General features: G+C 37.4%; 1 protein-coding gene across 1 annotated transcript in view; it reads left to right on the top strand.

The window, feature by feature from the left end:
• Positions 1–200: 200 nt before the first annotated feature.
• Positions 201–21,247, top strand: part of LOC125118205 (teneurin-1) — a 353,178-nt gene continuing 332,131 nt past the window's right edge. Inside the window, exon 1 of the mRNA XM_047764372.1 lies at positions 201–439. Within this exon, the coding sequence (XP_047620328.1) occupies positions 201–439 (239 nt within the window). The remainder of the gene's footprint in view (positions 440–21,247) is intronic.

Raw genomic sequence — 21,247 nt, 5'->3', positions numbered from 1 at the left:
TTTTACATTTCATAAGCGTGCTGCACGTGTTTTTGTAAGTTAAGTGACATTTTTACAGATAGACTGAACTTCAAACTCTCTCCTCACCCCACAGGTTATATTATTCTGAAATCCTGATAAGTCTGACATGCTGTATTTTCCTGACTGCCAAGTGAGAGAGTCCATCTCTATTTTGTGCTTTTCTTCTCTCCTTTTTAGACATGCAGAGCAGCCCACATAACCAGTTCACCTTCAGACCCCTCCCGCCACCGCCGCCACCTCCGCATGCCTGCACCTGTGCCCGGAAGCCACCCCCAGCGGCAGACTCTCTGCAGAGGAGATCAATGACTACCCGCAGCCAGCCCAGCCCAGCCGCTCCGGCTCCCCCAACCAGTACACAGGAGTCCGTTCATCTGCATAACAGCTGGGTCTTGAATAGCAACATACCTTTGGAGACCAGGTACTTAAGCTATTATTGATCTCACTAAACTTAAATATTGGCAGAGGATGATTCCACTGAGTGCAGAAACTCATTTCATCACTGACATCTGAGAAGTCACACAACTACTGACACAGATACACACCCAAATGCCTGAGCAAAAGGGCAGACCCCTCTGCAAGCTCAAGTACGCCCCACAGGCACACCCACCTAAACCTAGGCACACCCGCAGACACAGACCAAAGCAGATACACGTGTAAAGAGGAAACCACAGATGTATAAACAGCGGCAGATGCCCACAAGAATCTGAAACTAAGGAATTACCTAAACTCTTAGCGTACCCCCATATAAAAGGCAATTGTCTCTTGTTTTAAGATGCTGTGATATTATGGGAAAATCCAAACACAATAGGAGAAACAGTGATGGTTGACATTTTACTTATTTTTAGATTCTTAGAAAAAGTAAATTGACTTCAAACATTTTTAAAAAGGATTTGCTTCTTTCGAAGTCCACTTGTAATTTTAAAGATGTGATTCTGCCTTTAGGATGAAGTTTGATCTTTTGAGTAAAAAAGTTTGCTTCTATTTTTCTGTTACTTCATATATTGGGGTTTCCACTTTCCTCCTCAGATCTTTTACATGGAGTTCTCTTGTGACACAGCAGGTTAAGGATCCAGTGTTGTCACTGCAGCAGCTTGGATTGCTGCTGTGGCATGAGTGTGATCCCTGGTCCAGGAACTTCCATATGCCATGGTTGTGGCCAAAAAAAAAAAAAACAAACCTTTGTCAAGTGTCCACAGTTCTAGGACACTTGAACTCCCTTGAGCATAATAGGGTTTAGCACTAGATGCGATTAACTGAGAAATTATTCATCATTTCTAGTTAATCTCTCTTAAATCAAAAGTAATAACTTTCTATTAATGTAGAAAAACATTGCCTCATAAAACATAGTGTTCTGTTATCTATGAAATTTAAGGACTTCCCCTTGTCTTTTATATGAATTCTTTAGATGTATCACCAAAGCTTTTTCTAAGCACATTTTATGTAAACACTGTGTATAATATATCACTTGATAAGCAATGTCTGGTGTCAACTCTGATCAACTTCCATCCCCATAATCTGAGAATTGGAATGGAAAGGGGAGGACTAATAAACTCACATTATAAGACTGTTTTTTTTCCCCTTAGTGGCATATTAACTTAAAGGCCAGCCAGAGAATATGTCACCAGCAACAAACTGAAAGCACTATGGCCCAAATCCAGGAAACTATCACTAATCAAATCCAGGAAATCAACTATCACTAATTAGATTAAAAAGTTCCCTAAACTGGTATTTCTGATATCTCCCAAGGGAAAATATAGCAGTCAGCACCTATGGTAAAGATAATCCAGTTAGAACTGTACTAGTGATAGGGTTTGTGTACGGTTCCTTTTTTTTTTTTTTTTTTTTAATTGTAAAGAGGAAGATGAATAAAGTGAGAGAAGCAGAGAGCAATGTATATCTTGAAGGAGTTTTCACTAACAGTGGTGATTTACTCACTCTTCTTGTAATTCCTTTGCAGGGCTTAGTGATAGCTAAGAAGCAAGCAGTGGGCCAATCTGGTTAACTAGCAATCTTGATAAGCAAACACACTTCTTTCATCTAAGAAGCCAAATAACAAGAAATCTGGAAGGAGGGTGGGGAATGGGCTCAGGCAAGTGTAGAGAGGAAACTATTCTGATTTGAAATGTACATCTAGGCATGTTTGTACAAACTGCACCCACGGACCTTCTGTATCTATGCAAGGAATGTATTAATTGGTCTCAGTTTCATAAGACACAGAAAAGAACATAAGTTTTCATGTGAGACTGAGCAGAGAGAGAGAGAGTACCTCTTTAATACATTTGAAAATATATTCAGCATCACAAAGATGAATTTTAACAAACCTAGAAACCCCATCAGCTTGATCAGTTAGGATTTTCCAAATATATCCTTTACAATGTTCATTTCACAAGTAGTCAATAGAAGGTAACTCTGCGAGTGCCCTGGCACTTAAGGGCTCTGTAACATAACATCTCTGAGCCTCAGCTTCCTCTTCTGTTAACTTGAATATAAAAGTGCCTGCCTCAACAGATTGTTAAGAGGATCAAGCTAGTGTAACAGAATGTGCCTCATGCATTCTAAAGCATTATGCAATTCTAAAGTAATATTGCTAGCCCTACTAAGTGGTCCCCTGCCTCTGCCTAAATATATCCAAAATAGGGAATCGACTCCTTCCTGAGGCATTCCTTTTCATCAGACAACTACCAGCAGATTCTTAAAATCTCCCACTTTTTAGCTCTATCCATTCATCCCAGATATAGTTCTGGAGTCTCACAAACAAATAAAATCCCTCTCACACTGTTCCTGATTCTGTTCTACTTTGAGCTAAATGGTCCCCAATTTCTTCACCTGCTCCTCAAATTAACTAGTTTCAAATCCTCCATCATGGTCTCTTCCCTTAGAACACACTTCACTTTGTCCAAATCACTCTTAAAGTGTCTTGGCCAAGGCTGATTGCAGGTGTGGGTTATTAGTCTCTTTGGTTGAAAGGATCAGAAGTCATTCAAATTGCCTCAGCTAATTAAGAATATCTTTTGAAGAATATTATCAGTTCCTAGGAACCCAGGAAATACTGGTCAACCGACAAGGAAGGATAAGGCCTATAGATCTCTGGCACCAACATGACTCAGCAGTTCTCTGCAGTTTTGCCACTCAGTCCTTTTCTTTGTCTGGTAGCTTCTTGTCAGGTCAATATTTCTTCTGTCTACAACACAGCTTCTACTTTCTCACAGCAATGTGTCTGGTTTTCCCTGTACTACATGACTCCAAGTGTACCTCTTGGTGCCTCTCACCTCACCCCTTCAGTGCATGTTTCATTGCCACCTGCCTAATTCTCCTGCTAGCTCTAGGTTTAAAAACCTAGGAGAGGGAATTTGATAAGCCCAGTTCATCCCTTTTGCACCAGTCAGTGTTTAAGTTTCTTGGCAACGTCTGTCAGTTATTCTCTTAGTCAGCTGCAGCTAAGGGGAGAGAAAGGTTATGTGATTTAAAAAACAGCAGCATGGGCACCTATGGCTGCTCCCGAGTACAGGCTGGGAGCAGATCTGATGTACCTTAGATGGAACTCTCAGCAGACAAGCAAATGGATTGACTCATTCAGGAATTTGTGCTGTCACCAACAATCAGTTGTTTCCCTTGTTCTAACTAAATATTTCTGTTTAATGCTGTCTACTCCAATATCAGCATTTTGGGTGACCATAAAACACTACTGATACCACTGAAAACGTGAAGTAAGAAAACCCCTAAAACTTTTAACAAGTTCTGAGGCCAAGCCGCATTTTGTTTATTCTATAATTATATAGTTGGTAGCTTTTTAAAATTGTTTTTTTGGGGTGGGAGTTGTGGTTGTAAATATGTTTAGAGCCTCGAATTGGCCTAATTTGATCTCATCTTGTGAACCTGTGGAGATGTAGCTGAATTCTAATTCTGCCATACAGAGTATTTGCACTGTATTGCTCTCATGACTGTGTCATCTGTGAGTTTATTAGACATGCTTTCCTCATTTTTATGTAAGTCATTAATAAAAATGTCATAGAGGACAAGATCAAGGTCAGAGCTCTGTGGCATGCCAATGGAAACCTCCCTGCAGGTTGACATTTATCCATCAGGCAGCATTCTTTTTTTTTTTTTGTCTTTTCTAGGGCCGCACCCGCGGCATATGGAGGTTCCCAGGCTAGGGGTCGAATCGGAGCTGTAGACACTGGCCTATACCAGAGCCACAGCAACAGGATCCAAGCCGCGTCTGCAACCTACACCACAGCTCATGGCAACGCCGGAACCCTAACCCACTGAGCAAGGCCAGGGATTGAACCCGCAACCTCAGGGTTACTAGTCGGATTCGTTAACCACTGCACCACAACGGGAACTCCAATCAGGCAGCAATCTTTCATTACCATACAGCCCACATTTTTCCACCTTGTTCCCAGACATATCATGAGAGACTTTGACAAATGCCTTGCTGATATCCAGATACAGTGAGCTTACATTTTTTACTGATCTGCCAGTCTAATAACCATATCAAAAATAGAAATGAAATGAGGTTTGTCTAACATGTTCTTAGAGAATTTCTTTATGTTACCTACTCATGGTTGCTACTTTTTTCCTAAGTGCTTACAAATCACTCTTTTAACAACATGTTGTAGGATTTTGCACTCGATCAACATGGTGTTCTTAGTCTAACCTAAGGAGTCCATGTGCTTTCTGTCCCTTTCCAAGACCAAAGCCAATATTATGGTCTCTAGTCTTCTGACACATTTCACCTGTACCACAGCCCCAAAACATTAGCAACTATGACTAGACTATCCAATCCACAAGACTTCTCACCACTCTGGAATATAATTTTAATTCATTTAGAACAGTTGAGTGCCTTCTAATGGACACTTTGCTTATCTTAGGCTTCAAATTATGGTTATTGCCACTGACTTTATCCTTTTAAGTCTAGGATCATTCCTTTTCACACAAAAAAAGATACAGTTGGTCATATGGTATTCTATGAGTCACATGTCTATCTTATTCTTGCTCTTGCTGCTCTAAGCATATCTAATCACTTGTGATGGAACATGATGGAGGATAATGTGAGAAAAACAATGTATATATATATATATATATATATGTGTGTGGCTGGGTCACTTTGCTCTGCAACAGAAATTGACTGAACATTGTAAAACAATTATAATAATAAAAAATTTTTAAAAAAACAAAACAAAGAGATTCTGGACACTAAAAATTGCTTATATCCGTAATAGGTATCATCAGCCATCAACACTTTAAAATAGATTATTTTATCAAATCAATTTTAGGTGATACTACTGAACTGAATGAAAAAAAAAGTGGTACTGTAACTGGGGGAGGGAAAAGGAAGAGATAGATGTCATTTTGAATCAGAATTTATATAAAAAAACTATTCTGTCATCTTGAGCAGGTTTTTTCAAGCTTTAGAGTCATTTTAGGTATGAATCTTCCTGGCATCATTTTCAGTACACCTTTTATTTTATTTATTTATCCTTGATTTTCATCCCTTTATTTTGGTACATGTTCTTTAGAACTCTTAAGATGAATAGAGAGAACCCAGTACAAGCACATTAGTTTCAATAGGCAGCAAACCTCCCCAACTGATTTTTTTTTTTTTTTATCTTTTTGCTATTTCTTGGGCCGCTCCCGCGGCATATGGAGGTTCCCAGGCTAGGGGTCGAATCGGACCTGTAGCCGCTGGCCTATGCCAGAACCACAGCAATGCAGGATCCGAGCCGTGTCTGCAACCTACACCACAGCTCACAGCAACGCCGGATCACTAACTCACTGAGTAAGGGCAGGGACCGAACCCGCAACCTCATGGTTCCTAGTCGGATTCGTTAACCACTGCGCCACGACGGGAACTCCGTCCCCAACTGATTCTTAATTCATCTCCTTTTTTAGATTGTTTCAGGGCATAGGATCATACCAACTTAACTTTGGATAATTGCTTTCCTAAAGTCTAGGATTTTTTGCTTCATAAAGTACTTGTGGACACTAAGCTAAAACGGTTGCTTTCTATCATCAACTCACCAGTTTCTCTTTCTCAGTCAGTGAGAGGAGCAAGTCTCCTTATCATTTTCTCTACCTCCTGGGAGGTGGAGTTGTCAACAGTTGAGGTTGGGTACTTGTCAGATATTGGCCTTTAGTTAAATGATATGTCTATCAGATGTCTGTGGAGCTGAAATCACTCCTATTCACTACACTTACCATAGAACACTTGAGGTCTGTGTTGGAGCATCCATTTCTTTTATCTGGCCAAGTAGCTTATTTTAGACTCCCTAATCCACCATTTGTTAGCTGTATGACCTTGGGCAGGCTTCAGTTTTCTTATCTTTCAAGTTGGAATGATAATAACCCCTATTCATAAGGCTGCTGTGAGGATTAAGTGAGTTAATACTTACAATGTACTTAGAGCATCCAGGTACACAGTATAAGTATTTGATTACTATTAGAATAATAGTAATACACAAGAAAGGACTCTATTTTTTTTTTTTGGCCCTTTCTATTCCTATCTTAATTTCATTAGAGAATACCCACATTTTTATGTTTTTTCCCGAGTAAACGCATACAACATAATTTCTATTTTTCTATTGATATGCTTTTAAACTGAATATAGTCTTTCACCACTGTCTTATTCCATTCAGGCTGCTATAACAAAAATACCAAATACTGGATGGTTTAAACAACAAACATTTATTTCTCACAGTTCTGAAGTCTAGAAAGTCCAAGATCAAGGCATTGGCATTTGGCATCTGGTGAGAGTCCACTTTCTTGTTCATAGACTGCTACCTTTTTGGTGGGTTCTCACATAGTGGAAGGTGCAGGAGAGCTCCCTGGTGTCTCCTTTATAAGGGCACTAACCCCAGTTATGAAGGCCCCACCCTTGTGAACTAATCACCTCCCAAAGGATCTATCTCCAAATACCACGACAATGGGGATTACATTTCAACATGTGAATTTTGGAGGAACACTAGCATTCAATTTATAGCAACCACCAAATCCCAGTCATTGGAACCATTCCCTCCCCTAGGTTTTCATGGCATATCTGGGAGGCTTTGTAAGACTACCCTATGATAAATCTCCAGCATAGCTTTTGATTAATAGCCTTCTGTCATTCATAGAAACAATACTCTGATTACCCATTACATTCAAGATTTTATCCTGCCATGAGCCCTCCCTTACTCAGAGATTAGCTTTTCCAATTCCTCCACCAGGCCTTCTCTAAACATTCCCAATATCTGAATTATGTTTTGGGGGGTAGGGTGAGGGTAGTATCTTTCACAACCTGGGAAGATGGGCATGTTGCCAAAGATGGAGAGTCTGGGTGATTTGTGTTTGTGTATGTGCTCAAACAGCCCAGACTAAGCTGTATGATTGTGAATTTGGACTCATTACGTAACTTCCATGGGCCTCAATTTCCTCATCTGTTATGTGGAGGAAATGATAGACCCTACCTGTGGGGTTGTTTTGAGAACTGAATGAAATAATATATATAAATGTCTGCTCAGAGCTGGGCACATAGAAAATGTGCAATAAATATTAATTTCAATATAAGAGCCTGACACTGACATGCTGACAAGGATAGGAATTCAGAGTGGCACAGTTTGAGAGCCACATTAGCTTTAATCTGCTCTAAAAACATCCAGTATTCACATATACCTCCTAATCTGTGGGTTTTTGAGCATGCCCTGCATCATGAGGCATTTTAGCAAGCACTTACTGGTTATTCATAAGCATTGTAGCTACTACAAGGAAAAAGAGTCCTGTACTCAAGAAATGCATGGTCTTGTACTAGTAATAATACTGATAGCTAAATATGTAGCATCACTACATGCCAAACACTGTTCTAAGCCCTTTTAAGTCAACCACTTTAATTCTTATAATAACTATTAGTAGGTACAGTTAGTGTCACCAACCTCAATTGAGTGATGAAGAAACTGAGGTACAGGAGGTTAAAGAACTTTGACAACTCCCAAAGGTAGGAAGCAGAAGATCCAGGTTAGATTTTGAACTTAGGCTGTAGGTCCAGGGTCTTCACATTCAACCACTTTCTATAGGGGGGTGGCAGCAAAATCAATAACAATATTCTCATAAGTGCTTTATCACATTTAAGCAATTCCAAGATATGAACACTTGTAGATGGTAGATCTAGCCCATGGGAAAAGTAGTGGTAGAAGAAGTGTAGAGTTAGATGGAAGACAAAAAGTGGAAATTTCCCAGAGAAAATGGTCTAAAAATCATTTTGATCTAAAATCATGAGGAGGCATTAGGTGAAAAATGGAAGAAAGGAAATTCTGGGAAGAGTACATCATGCTCAAAGTTGTGCATATTCAGCAGTTATCCATTTCTGGTATATTAGGCCTTATTCTTCCTGTTTCCTTCATTTGCTTTTTATTTTTATTATTTATTTATTTATTTTTGTCTTTTTACCATTTCTTGGGCCACTCCCGCGGCATATGGAGGTTCCCAGGCTAGGGGTCGAATTGGAGCTGTAGCCACCGGCCCACGCCAGAGCCACAGCAACGCGGGATCCGAGCCGCGTCTGCAAACTACACCATGGCTGTCGGCAACACCAGATCCTTAACCCCCTGAGCAAGGCCATGGGTCCAACCCGCAAGCTCATGGTTCCTAGTCGAATTCATTAACCACTGAGCCACGACGGGAACTCCTCCATTTGCTTTTTAAATTCTCTTCGCTAGTTTGTCTATTCTGTGAGCAAATATGGTCCTTCTAATGCTGATAAGAGATAATCATTCTCAAACTCAAAGGCCATAATTCTCAAGTTGTGAGCCAGAAATCTAAACTTGATTCTGAAATTCTCACCATTAAATTGCCATATTTACCTTCCTTATCCTGGGTCCTATCCTTGAGTATACTAGACTTTGCAGATCCTCGTATTCTGTGATTCTTCTCCAAAAAGTCTCTTTTCCCGTCCTGTAGGATGAACCTCAATCCCAAAGCTCTATTGTAGCTTTGATGGCACAGTGTTGTGCTTCCTCATAAAAACTCTTAAGAGTGGTTAAGAATTTGGATTGTAGAAACCAATAACCCATAGATGAGGGTTTGAAGATCAGTTCTGCTCCTTATTAGCTATATGTGCTTGGACAAATTCCTGAACTCGTATGAACCTGTTTCCTGACCTTAAAAAATGGGTTAATAGCTCTCGGTTCACAAAATTTTTACAAGGATTATTTTAGAACTCACATGCAATTTGCACTTTCATTTTGGTTTCCTCCCCTCTTTCTGTTCTTCCTCTGTGTCCCTTTTCCATCCCCTTGACACTAGTTTTGCTCCATTCTAACTTCTCAAAACCCTAAGTCACTACTTTCCTTTCTGTATTGGTCTCTCCATTCCACCTGTGTGTTAGTGTGCGAGTGGATTGCTCTGCCTTTAACACCCAGTTAAGTGGACTAGTACTTGTTTCTAACAGGAAGTCAAACATAGTTCACTGCTTCACAGCACTGGAACAGTTCTCTTAGCTTCTCAACCTCTTCACCCAATTTTCTTTGAAGCAGAATTACAGCCAGTTTTGCTTTTCCTTAATTACTCTCGTTGCTGTCCCCCACTCAAACGCCTACCTTGAAGTTTACTTGAGCTCTTACTCATTTGGAATTTTTGTCAGAGCATTGGCTCTAACTTCACTTGACCTCCTCAACATGATGATAGACATCAACTATGATATATTCACCATAGTGAAACTTGCTTAAAGATTTTTCTATGATATTCAATACTAGGCAGAACTTGGATTTGATATTAACCACTTCAACTCACAAAGATAAATCAGAATAGTGTGAAGGAGTCACGCCTGGCCAGAAGATTGGGTAGAGACTATCTTCATTGATTTTTAGCATATTCTGACAGATGGCTGTAGCTTGATATGAGGCCTACTGCCCTTGCTGACTTTAGGCCAATGTGACAATTAAATGGAGCCAATGGGTTATTTTTATACAAGAAGTGCCAAGGCCATTGGCAGAGGAAAGGTAAACAAGGGATGGAAAGAGAAATGAAATCTATATGACCAATGCTTGTTACCAGATTTATAGAGCTAGTGTCTATCTTGGGGAAATAAGAATCATTTGGAAGAAATACTCATTAGTGGTGATGGCAGTGATTTAAATATCTGTGGCATAATACTCTTTAAATATTAACCCATAAATGTAACATCTCCAGTGGTAGTTATATTTATTTTATAGTACTACTAAAATCTATCTAACATTTATAAGTAGTTTTTTCTCCTTAGGATATTTGCTCTGGAAAAATAGATTTAGAGACAATTTTTTTCTTCAATAATGACTAGAGAAAAAAACTCAGAATGTACATATTCAGTGCTTAGATCCAACAATATCACATGCTTTAATCCTTTAACGGCACTGGGGTTAGCAAAATCTATCTTCAGCCACAGATTTAAAGATTCTTTTTAAAACAGGAAAAGACTTCATAGAACTAATCTATGACCTATAAATCCTGTTTACTACAGATGAACAGGAATCAACCAAGCTTTTCAGCCTAAACCAAATAATGGATGTGGAATATATTAAATTTACATGGAGGAGAACTCTATAGCCTTTAAAATATACTTTACATATTGAGAATAAAAATATATCTATAATGGTCTATTGTGCTTGGGTAGTGAAGAGCAACCAATATTTTGGAGATTACTGTGATATAGTCCCTAGTCACTTTAGTGGTGGCATTATTTTTAAAAATGCTTTTGAATTGACTATGGTTTCAGTTCAAAATAAAAGCCGTAGGTAAATATAATGTGCCATAGGTGAGATTAAATCTGGTTTTAATTTGGAGAAGATTTATTTAGCAATCCAAATGTGAATCTAAACAGATGTTTTTTTGGAATTTTAAAACATGAGTTAATTGTGAAGTATATAAGTACAGCAAACAAAAGATTCATTTTTGAGGAATCTCTGTACTCATCTTTTTGCCCTTGCTCACCAAACATACTCTCCTATCCTGGGTTGTATATTTAAAACAGAAATATCTGATTTTGATCACGAGAGAAACTAGTTCTTAACTTCACTGACTACAAAGTTACTTATCCAGTTGATCATAATAAATATTTTCATTACCATGTCAAGTTAATAGACACTTGTCTGTTATGTTTTACTGCAAGTATGACATATATTTGAAGTAGCAAAAAATGATTTTCCTGTCAATTATTCTCCTTATTTTCTACAGAGGGGCATGAGTGTGTGTGTGTGTGTGTGTGTGTGTGTGTGTGTGTGTGTGTATCAAAGACATTCCTCTAAACATCTCCTCTCCCTTTGGGAGAATCCAGCTGGTTCTTTATTATTTCCACAACACAAAACTGTTTGTAGCTTTAAAAGCAAAAGATAGGATCAGGTTAAATCTCGAGGTCTTTGAAATGTCTCTGTAAGAATTGTGAAAGTGTGGTACTGAGTATTCCATTTAAAGAACAGGAAAACTCACAAAGAATTGCCCCCTTTGGCGAACAAATAAGCAAATAAACAGTAACATCTGCTTTGCTATTCTGTTAATTTTTTTGGTGTGATATCTGAGAGTATAAGAATGTGTATAATGTGAATATTTTAAATGAAAAACAGTTCATTATAAACACTTATAAACACTGATGAATTAATTCTAGTATAGATAAGTTTTAACAAATGTTGACAAATAGTTATTTGAGTGTCCACCATGTATCATCCACTGTTGCTGGGATGGTTGCTGGGGCTACAACAGAGAACAAAATAGACAAAATCTCTGTCTTTATGGAGCTTATATTCTAGTAGGGGAGATTGTCTTTACCCTAAGATGTTAATTATATTGAGGCTAATAATATTTCAGGAATTACAGTCTGGCTAGTTATAATGTGGAAGAAGGGGGAGAGGGGCCAAAGATAGCTCTTAGAAGTCTTCCTTTACCTGCTTTTACTTCCCATAGCAACGTTCATAGAATTTCACCTTATCTGTGGTTTCATGGCACCCTGTTCATGTGTCTGTGAAGACCTTATTCCATTGTAATATTTGCACTCCAAATATTTTACTTCTCTTTATGCCCTATTGCAAGTTGAGTAAAGGACTGTGTCTTTTTTGACTTTGACTCCTTAGTGCTTGGCTTATATTGGTCAACAAAATTTTTGGAGGGTATACAGACAGACTGAGAGAGTAACTGAGCAAGAAACTACAGATGGAGTAGATTTCTGGAATCAGAAGCAGTAGTTTGTAGAAGCAGACAGTTTTATTTTGGAAACATGTATATGGGACATCCAGTTTGAAAGGTCCAATATCTAAAAGATACTTGAAAATATTGGGAATTTTCTTGTGGTGCAGCAAGTTAAGGATCCTGTGTTGTCACTGCAGTGACTCTGATCACTTCTGTGGTGCGGGTTTGATCCCTGACCCAGGAAGTTCATGCCTTGAGCATGGCCAAAAGAAAAAAAAAAAACTAACTTAGATAATTTTATAGGAACATGCACTTGTAGCTAAATATTTTTCCTTATTTGTCATATTCAAAAGACTTAGATTTTAGATAATACATTGTATTTATGTCCATGTGTGTTTATGTGTGCACATGTAGGCATGCGTGTATGTGTAATTATGTATATATAATTTTCTATTGTCCAATGTCCTTTCACTCTTTATCTCAAAGTTAAAAAACTCTACACAACCTTGGGAGGTAGACATAATTGAAATTTTCCCAGTTTGAAGATAAAGAAACTGGGTCTTTTGCATGGAGATCAGACTTGTGGTTGCCAAGGGGGGGGGGGGGAGGGAATGGGATGGACTGGGAATCTGGGGTTAATAGATGCAAATTATTGCCTTTGGAACGGATATGCAATGAGATCCTGCTGTATTGCACCGGGAACTATATCAGTCACTTTTGATGGAGCATGATAATGTGAGAAAAAAGAATGTGTATATATATATATATGTATGTGTGACTGGGTCACCATGATGTACAGCGGAAAATTTATAGAACAGTGTAAACCAGCTATAATAGAAAAAAATAAAAATCATTAAAGATTAAAAAAAAAAACCTAGGTCTTTTGGAAATTTTACTTATGTGTCCACATGGCAGTATAGTGCAAGATTTGGAGCTAGAATGCAATTCTCCATGCAACCAATCTGATATTCTTTGTACTATAACAATTTGCCTCTGGAATATAAAGAACCCCAAGTCATCCCTTTTTTGTCTTTCAGTGATTATTTATAGTTCAGTTAAATTTCCCTGCCTGGAGACATAATCTAGGTTTTATTCTATTTATATTAAAATCTTGATGAGCCTAAATGCCTTGAAAACTGGGCATTCTGGTTAATTAGATTTGGTGGTTAGCTTAAGGTTAAATAGAACTTTATAAAAATTACCATTCCTTTTGAAAATCATTCTTAAATGTGAATCTACTTTCCATTTTAATCCAAATGATCATAATTTAATCTTTTATAATCGAAAATCTTATAATGAGTGAGGGTTGTCATACTGAACATGAATTTTTTATTGTACAACACTCTAGATAAAGAAGATATTTGTAGAGGGAACAAAATGTCTAGTGGTCCCAGGATGATGTCCTTTGCAAATTTTGGATAGCCTCTTTAGAGTACTTGAAAAGCAGTGGATTTAGAATTAGAAATCTTAAGTCCAAGTCCAGTTCTTCCACTAAACACTTGTGTGAACTTGATAATGTCTCTTTCTTCCTCTCACCCTCATTTTACTCAACAGTCAGGTGAGAGAATAAAGCTAAATGATGTTTGAGGTTGTTTCTGGCCTTACTAACTCTTGTTGTCATTGATCCTCTACTGAAAGAAACCTGCTCTATTGAGCTTTCTAGTTAGTTGGATTCTAATGAGTTGCAAGATTACTAATTCTAGGTAAGATCCCTAAACAAGTCAGATGAATTTAAGTTGAGTAATCATTATTCTTTCAGAACTTCCAATAGCCAGAAGGGAAATGAAGAATATATTATATATCCCTGTCTGTCAAAGGGTAGTGATAATAGCAGGCAAGTATAAAGAGAGCAATCTTAGGCCAGAACAGGACTAGTCTATGTTTACATTTTACCTAATACACGATAGGTACTCAATAAATTTTGTTAAATAAGTGAATTTAAGAACAAAACCCTTCATAGAGACAAAAGATTCAACATGCAACACCTTATACAGAAATTTATCCTGCCTTGCGTCATATTGTGAAGCTGCAGTAGCTTAAATATTTTTCTTCATATTGTCATTCTCTGTCTAATTGCAAACTAAATATAACTTCATTTTTTATTTCTTATTCAAAGGTAAAAATACAATCTGGCTTGGGTTTAAGTTCCAACTAGGCCACTTCTATATTGCATCCTGTAAATTTATGATAATTTTTTTCTGAGTATTTACAATGATGCAGAGAGAAATGAGGCTGAGATTTAATAATATATTTGCCAAGTGGTGATGTATATTTAGAGGTCATAGAAGTACATGAAATCACTGTACTTTTGAAGCTGATCTTACCTTGTTTATCTTTCTGTGTTGTCCCTGAATAATTAAAGTGAACCAATGAGTTTCTCCTCTGCATTCTCAAATCCACTCAGCAGGGAACCAGGGACTGAATATTTCTATGGACGGAAGACCCTGGTTTCCACAAATTCTCCTGTGCTCAAGTGGGATTATAGTCACTGGGTTTAGAGCATAACACAAAGTTGAATTTGACTATTTCTCAGGTGGCCTAACCTGAGGGGAGTTAATGTTATTTCAATTGCTGTGATTATATATTGTGCATGTTTTAATCAGTAGTTCAGGGTTTGGATTTATGCCTCATGACAGGTTTATGAGCGGTACAGTTTGAAAAGCAATTTGAAAAATTGAAAGTAGAAAATGTTTTCTATTTTCCATATTTCATAAAGATTTTCTTGTTTGGTCAACAGGGTAAATGTTAGAGGTAATTATGAGTGAGTTGTACATGTTCTCTGACCTTATTTGTTTGGATAATAGAGCAATCCCAAGTGCAGATAGTCTCCAGGGAGAAACAACTGTGAGCTTGTGGGATAAGATCATGAGTGCCTGCCAAGAAAATCTTTTTCTGGAAGTCTTTGAAGAATGACGGATTCCCTCCCATTGAGATGTTGAATACTTTAAAACTGCTTGTTCCAATTGGAGGAATAGTTTTAGACCAAGGTTTTTCAACCTTTCCCTTATTGATATTTCAGCTTGGGGAATTCCTTGTTGTGGGGACTATCCTGAGATTAGAGGTTGTAGAGCAGCATCCCTGGCCTCTTCCCACTAGATGCCAGTAGCACTGCCTCCTCAATCATGGCAACTGAAAATATCCACAGACGTTGCCAAATGTCTGTTGAGTTAAGGATCTGGCATTGCCATGAGCTCTGATGTAGGTTACAGACACAGCTTGGATCTGGCATTGCTGTGGCTGTGGTGTAGGCCGGCAGCTGTAGCTCCAATTAGACCCCTAGCCTGGGAACCTCCATATGCCACAGATGTGGCCCTAAAAAAAAGCCAAAAAACAAAAAAACAAAAAACCACACACACAGAAGCCTGAAAAAAAATGGCACATTTGGGAAACAGCACATGACATACGATGGCCAGAGCTTAGAAGGCATGGAAGACAATTGCAGTGGTTAAAGCAGAGAAGCCTGCAGAGGCCAGATCGTGAAGGATCTTATAAAAGTAAGAGAACTTCATTTCAAAAATAGGAAAAACACAGGAAATAAAAAAGAAAAAAAAATCTACAATTTCTGTCACCCAAAGGTAGTTACTATTAAAATTTCCATCTGTTTTCTTCGGTGTTAGATCTCTGCAGAGTAAGGATTTGGAATTGGAATTGTTTTGATCTTTGTGTGGGAAGGGACAGCACATAGTTGTGGTTATGGTTATGCTCTGTATGAATTCTGGGTTTTGTTCCCCAATGTGGAAAAGTACTTATTGTCTTAGAAATTATCTGGTTAATGGGAACAGAAATGCTTTAAAAGCAAATCAAGTAAAAATGAAGTTTAAAAAGAAAATGATACAGGATAGTCTCACAGGGAAAGGACAATGAGTACAGCAAGGCTTAATGAGAGGTGGAGCTCTCCCCATGCTTCTGTTTCTTCCTGGGGCCACATGATGTCTCCTCTTTACTTCTCTCTGCACACATGCTCCATTCTCAGGCTTTGTTCTAGATGGTTATTTAAAAAAAAAAAAAAATCTGTTCTCCTATTAAGCTGTTAATTGCAGATTTGGCTTAAAATGACCTTGCATCTTAGCTTCCCAGGCTACTAGGTTTCTGTGTCTAGATTTCTGAGAGAGAGAGAATGATTTTCTCTGAGGTTGGATGTCCAATTCTGGCCCAATTAACTCTGACTGCAAGCAGTGGGGAGTGGGTTTGGGAAGGTCATGGGTAAGGGCTCTGTGCAGGGAGACCAAGATCAGCATCTCTAATATGCTTATATACCTAATATTTTACATAAAATTTTATGGAATGAATGGACTAAACCCCTCCCATATTTGAATCTGCTCTGTTTTAATCAGTGGATGAGGAAGGAGATTCAGGATCATGAGTTGAAAGTTTTTAGGACTGAAGACTGGAAGTGTCAAATACCGCTTTTGCTCAGACTTCACATTTTATTAGGCAGAACTCAGTCATACGACCATACCTAATGGAAATGGTGACTGGGAAATTTAGTCTATCTGTGTGCCCAGGAGAAAAGGAGAACATGGATGTTGGTGAGAAGCAGACAGTTTCTGCCTTAGGTCACATCTTTTATTTTGAGCCTGATATTTCAGAGGACAGCCGTACCCTTTGCCAGTTTGTCCCTTAGAGAAACATTATGCTGGATAGGTTAGAAGACCGATTTGAGTGGCATTTCTTATGTTATTTTATGGCATTATAAAACATTCTTGCCTTGATTATACATGTGTAAGATTTTCAGAGAAATGAAAGCTAATGAAAGCAAATGTTGATCAGTATCCTTCAAAAGTTGCATTAGAATGATAATCTAAATTTTCAACTTGAAGAGCTTAGCGATAAACTCTTAGGTTCTGTCCTTGTTATACTCCTTCGTATTTAGTTTATGACATTCTTTCTTAAAAATAAAATGTCCTTGCTAATACAGATTACAATTCAATAAAAACAAATGATACAGAAAAGTATACCATGTCAGCTGGCTCATAAAATAAATGGGGATAATACATATCTGTAGAAAATGAGGATGAATAAAAAGATAATCAAGGTATATAATACTCTGCCCACTACACATTCCTCTAAAAAGAAAAATAAATAAGTAAGCCAAATTACCAGTGAAGACTAATTCCGTAAAATAAGCAGGTTACTCTGTTGAGTAAAATTGGGAACAGGCTATCAGCATTTGCAAAGGGAATTATAATTGAATTTCTTTACAAATGAATGAATTTCTCTTAAATCCTAGAAAATTAGGGGTCTGGTTTAATGTTAAACCTGTGCTCATAAATTTTGCCTACATTTCATGTTTGTACCCTTTTAAAATGATCTTTGGTGGGAAATGAACTCTTGAAAACTTTGGTATGGCATTCGCTTGTGTCTTCATGGAAAAGATTTGTAAATTCAGAGGAGGATTGAAAGTCTTACCCATCAATAGCTTTCCAGATTGTCTCTGGTTTAAAAGAATTACAGCTTACACACCATATCTCAGGACCTAAATTACTATTAAATATAAAGAGAATGGAAAAATGGTAAGCTTACTAATCTAAGTAAATAATTTTTATATATTGGCCTTAGCCTTTTAATACAGGAACATTTACATTAGCAGAAAATACTAATTTTGTTATTTACTCTTCAAGTGGTGTAGGATTTTTTAATATTAATTTTTAAATTAAAATTACATCTATAGATTATGGATTTAACTTAGAGAATGAGCATGACTCGAAAGGGCATTATTATGAAGTAGAAGATAAGTGTTTACTTCCATTTATTTTGGAGCCTACTAAAAGAACTTGGTAAAACATAGTAGAATATATAGTATTTTATTTTTCTTTCTTTTTTTTTTGTCTTTTTAGGGCCACACCCACGGCATATGGAGGTTCCCAGGCTAGGGGTCCAGTCGGAGTTGTAGCTGCCGGCCTATACCACAGCCACAGCAACACCAGATCCGAGCTGCATCTGTGACCTACCCCACAGCTCACGGCTACACCAGATCCTTAACTCACTGAACGAGGCCAGGGATCAAATCCGCAACCTCATGATTACTAGTCGGGTTCATTAACCACTGAGCCACGACAGGGAAGTCCAGTATTTTCTTTTTCTACCATTATGTATATATATGTTGGAGTTAGTAGCCTGGAATATATATATATATATATATCACTTATCTCTAAATGTCCTGTTACAGAAATGTCTGATACACTGTCGAGAAAAAATATTCTGATGTATTCTGAACAGGGAGACATGACCATTAGTTCACTTTCATAATAAGTATTCATCCTCCTAATATCATTATGTCATTTGTGTAATTAAAAGAGTCGAAATAAATATTTCCATAAAAACATATTCAATGAAATAATAAGCTCATATGTATTCATTTTGAAAAGAGAAAAGCCAGATGATCATGTTGTTTAAGATTTTATTACCTTAATGATGACGTTAGGAGTGATATCAGGGATATTGTGAGTTAATATGTGCACAGTAGTCAAGAAAATGGGTTTCATTGTTTATGCATGGATTTTAAAATATTTATTGAGTGCCTCCTGTTTGTTAGGAACTATTTTAGATGCTGGGTATACAGCTGTAAATAAAACAAACATTTCTGCTCTCATGTAGATTGAATCCTGGTAATCAAAAAAACTGAAGTAGATTCCCAACTCTACTGTTTCCTGATTGTATAACCATGTGAAATTTACTTAAATTTAGTAGTTGAACCTCAGCCACCTCAACTATGAAATGTGGGTAATATCATCTACCTTATTGTGAGGATTAAATGAGAAAAAAACCCCACAAATTATTTTTGCAGAATGCCTGGCACATAGCAGATGTTCTGTAAATGGTCATTGTTCTTGCCATTAACAGTGATTATTTCTGATTATTAGTAGTTTTATTAACAATAATTCTTTAATTACCCAAATGTCTCAAAAGGAGATGAAAGTGAATCAACTATTTCTTGGACTTATTTGTTTCTTTTAGATTATGTGAAAATGAAATAAAAGCTTGTTATCATTTTTTTATCTTCAGTAGACCAAGAAATATTTGCTCACAAGTGAAACAGTTATTTTAAGTCCCTAAGCCCCATTCATTCTGCACAAGTGATCAAGAGCCTTTCAGGAGAAGCAAAAGCATCATGCAAATCAATTTATATTCCTCAAGTACCTTTGGAGTATGAGACAAGGAACCTAGAAATTAACACTTAGTCCCTGCCCTCAAGGAATATACAGTCCACAGGCAGTTGAGGAGATTGAGCCGATGTTACTTCTGATTAAAAGAGAACAGGGGGAGTTCCCATCATGGCTCAGCAGTTAACAAGCCCGACTAGCATCCATGAGGCTGCAGGTTCAATCCCTGGCCTTGTTCAGTGGGTTAAGGATCCAACACTTCTGCAAGCAGTGGCAGAGGCTGCAGTCATGGCTAGGATCTGGTGTGGCTGTGGTGTAGGCTGGCAGCTACGGCTCAACCCCTCGCCTTGGAAGTTCCATATGCCACGGGTGCAGCCCTAAAAAGCCAAAAAAAAAAAAAGGAGAGAGAGAGAAACAGGGAATAATAGCCACAAAAAAAGATTTTTTAAAGAGTCCTTTCATCTACTAACTAATCAACTTGGAAAATCACAAAAATACCATTCTGGACCATAGAGTATTGCCATTTTAGATTATAGAACTAAGACCTAAGCCTAGAAAAATTAAGGTTTAGATAGATATCTTGAAACTATTTTTCTTAAAAACAAAAACAAAACAAAACAAAAAACCTCTTACAAATTGTGAACAACATGGAAAGACTAGAGACTTTTTATGAATACTCAGTATATAAAGTTTGGACAAGACATATGGACAAGGGTGGCTTAAAATTTGAAAGAAAGAACCCTAGGACAAATAAAATGAAATCCTCCTTTATATTGCTGTTAATAAAAAAATACAATTTGTTACCCAGGAGGTTGTTCAAGCTGATAATACCATTTAGGCTCATAAAGAGCATCAAGAATAGGCTATTATGAAAAAACTAGAGATGTTGAGGTTGATATCTTGCCAGTAACTGCGCTTTGCCACAAAACAACACTAGACCTTCTTCTCATAGAAGAAAATTGAGCTGACCTAGCCTGACACTTTCTTTTATTTTCTCACGTTTTTGGAGGCATAAGAATAAATAACCTATGAATAGATATTTCTCCAAAGAGGATATGAAAAACATCCAACAAACATATGAAAAGATGCTCAGCATCACTAATTATCAGAGAAATGCAAATCAAAACCACAATGAAATGTCACCTCATACCCATTAGGATGGCTATCATCAAAAGACAAGAAATAACAAGTGTTAACAAGAATGTGAAGAAATGTGTTGGTGGGATTGTAAAACGACACAACTGCTGTGGAAAATAGTGTGGAGGTCCACAGAAAAAGAAAAATAGAGCTGACATATGATCCAACAATCCCACTTCTGGGTATATACTCAAAGGAATTGCAAGCAGGATCTTCAAGATATATTTGTATACCCGTGTTTATAGCAGCATTGTTCACAGTGACCAAGAGGTAGAAGCAACCCAAATGTGCATCAACAGATGAATGACTAAACAAATATGACATACACATACAGTGTATATACAAACAATTAGCCTTGAAAAGGAAGTAAATCCTGTTACATGTATAAACCTTGAGGGCATTATGTTAAGTTAAATAAACTAGTCACAAAAAGATGTTGCATAAGTCCAGTTATATGAGGTATCTAAAATAGTCAAATTCATAGAAACAGAAAGTAGAATGGTAGTTACCAGGGGCTGGGGAGGGGAAGAAAGAGGAGTTGTTGTTTAATGGGTATAGAGTTGCAGATTTTCAAGATGAAAAATTTTGGAGATATGTTTCACAATAATGTGAATACACTTAACACTACTGAACTATACACTTAAAATGTTAAATTTTATGTTTTGTATTTTTTATCACTGTAAAATACATTTAATAATTTTAAAAGAATAAATACCTAAATTCCACTATCCTATCTGAATGTGATTTGGCCCTAATAACTTGACTCAAGGCCTTTTCATTGCAGTCTTCTTTCTTATTCTTTTGTAAGATCAACCTTAGCTTCTAACTGAATGTAAACTGAATTCCCTCCTCTGGGTATA

This window comes from Phacochoerus africanus, chromosome X (genome assembly GCF_016906955.1).
Source record: "Phacochoerus africanus isolate WHEZ1 chromosome X, ROS_Pafr_v1, whole genome shotgun sequence".
Taxonomy (NCBI): Eukaryota; Metazoa; Chordata; class Mammalia; order Artiodactyla; family Suidae; genus Phacochoerus; species Phacochoerus africanus.
Note: the sequence above shows the minus strand (reverse complement) of the source record. Positions and strands in the feature narration are given on the sequence as shown.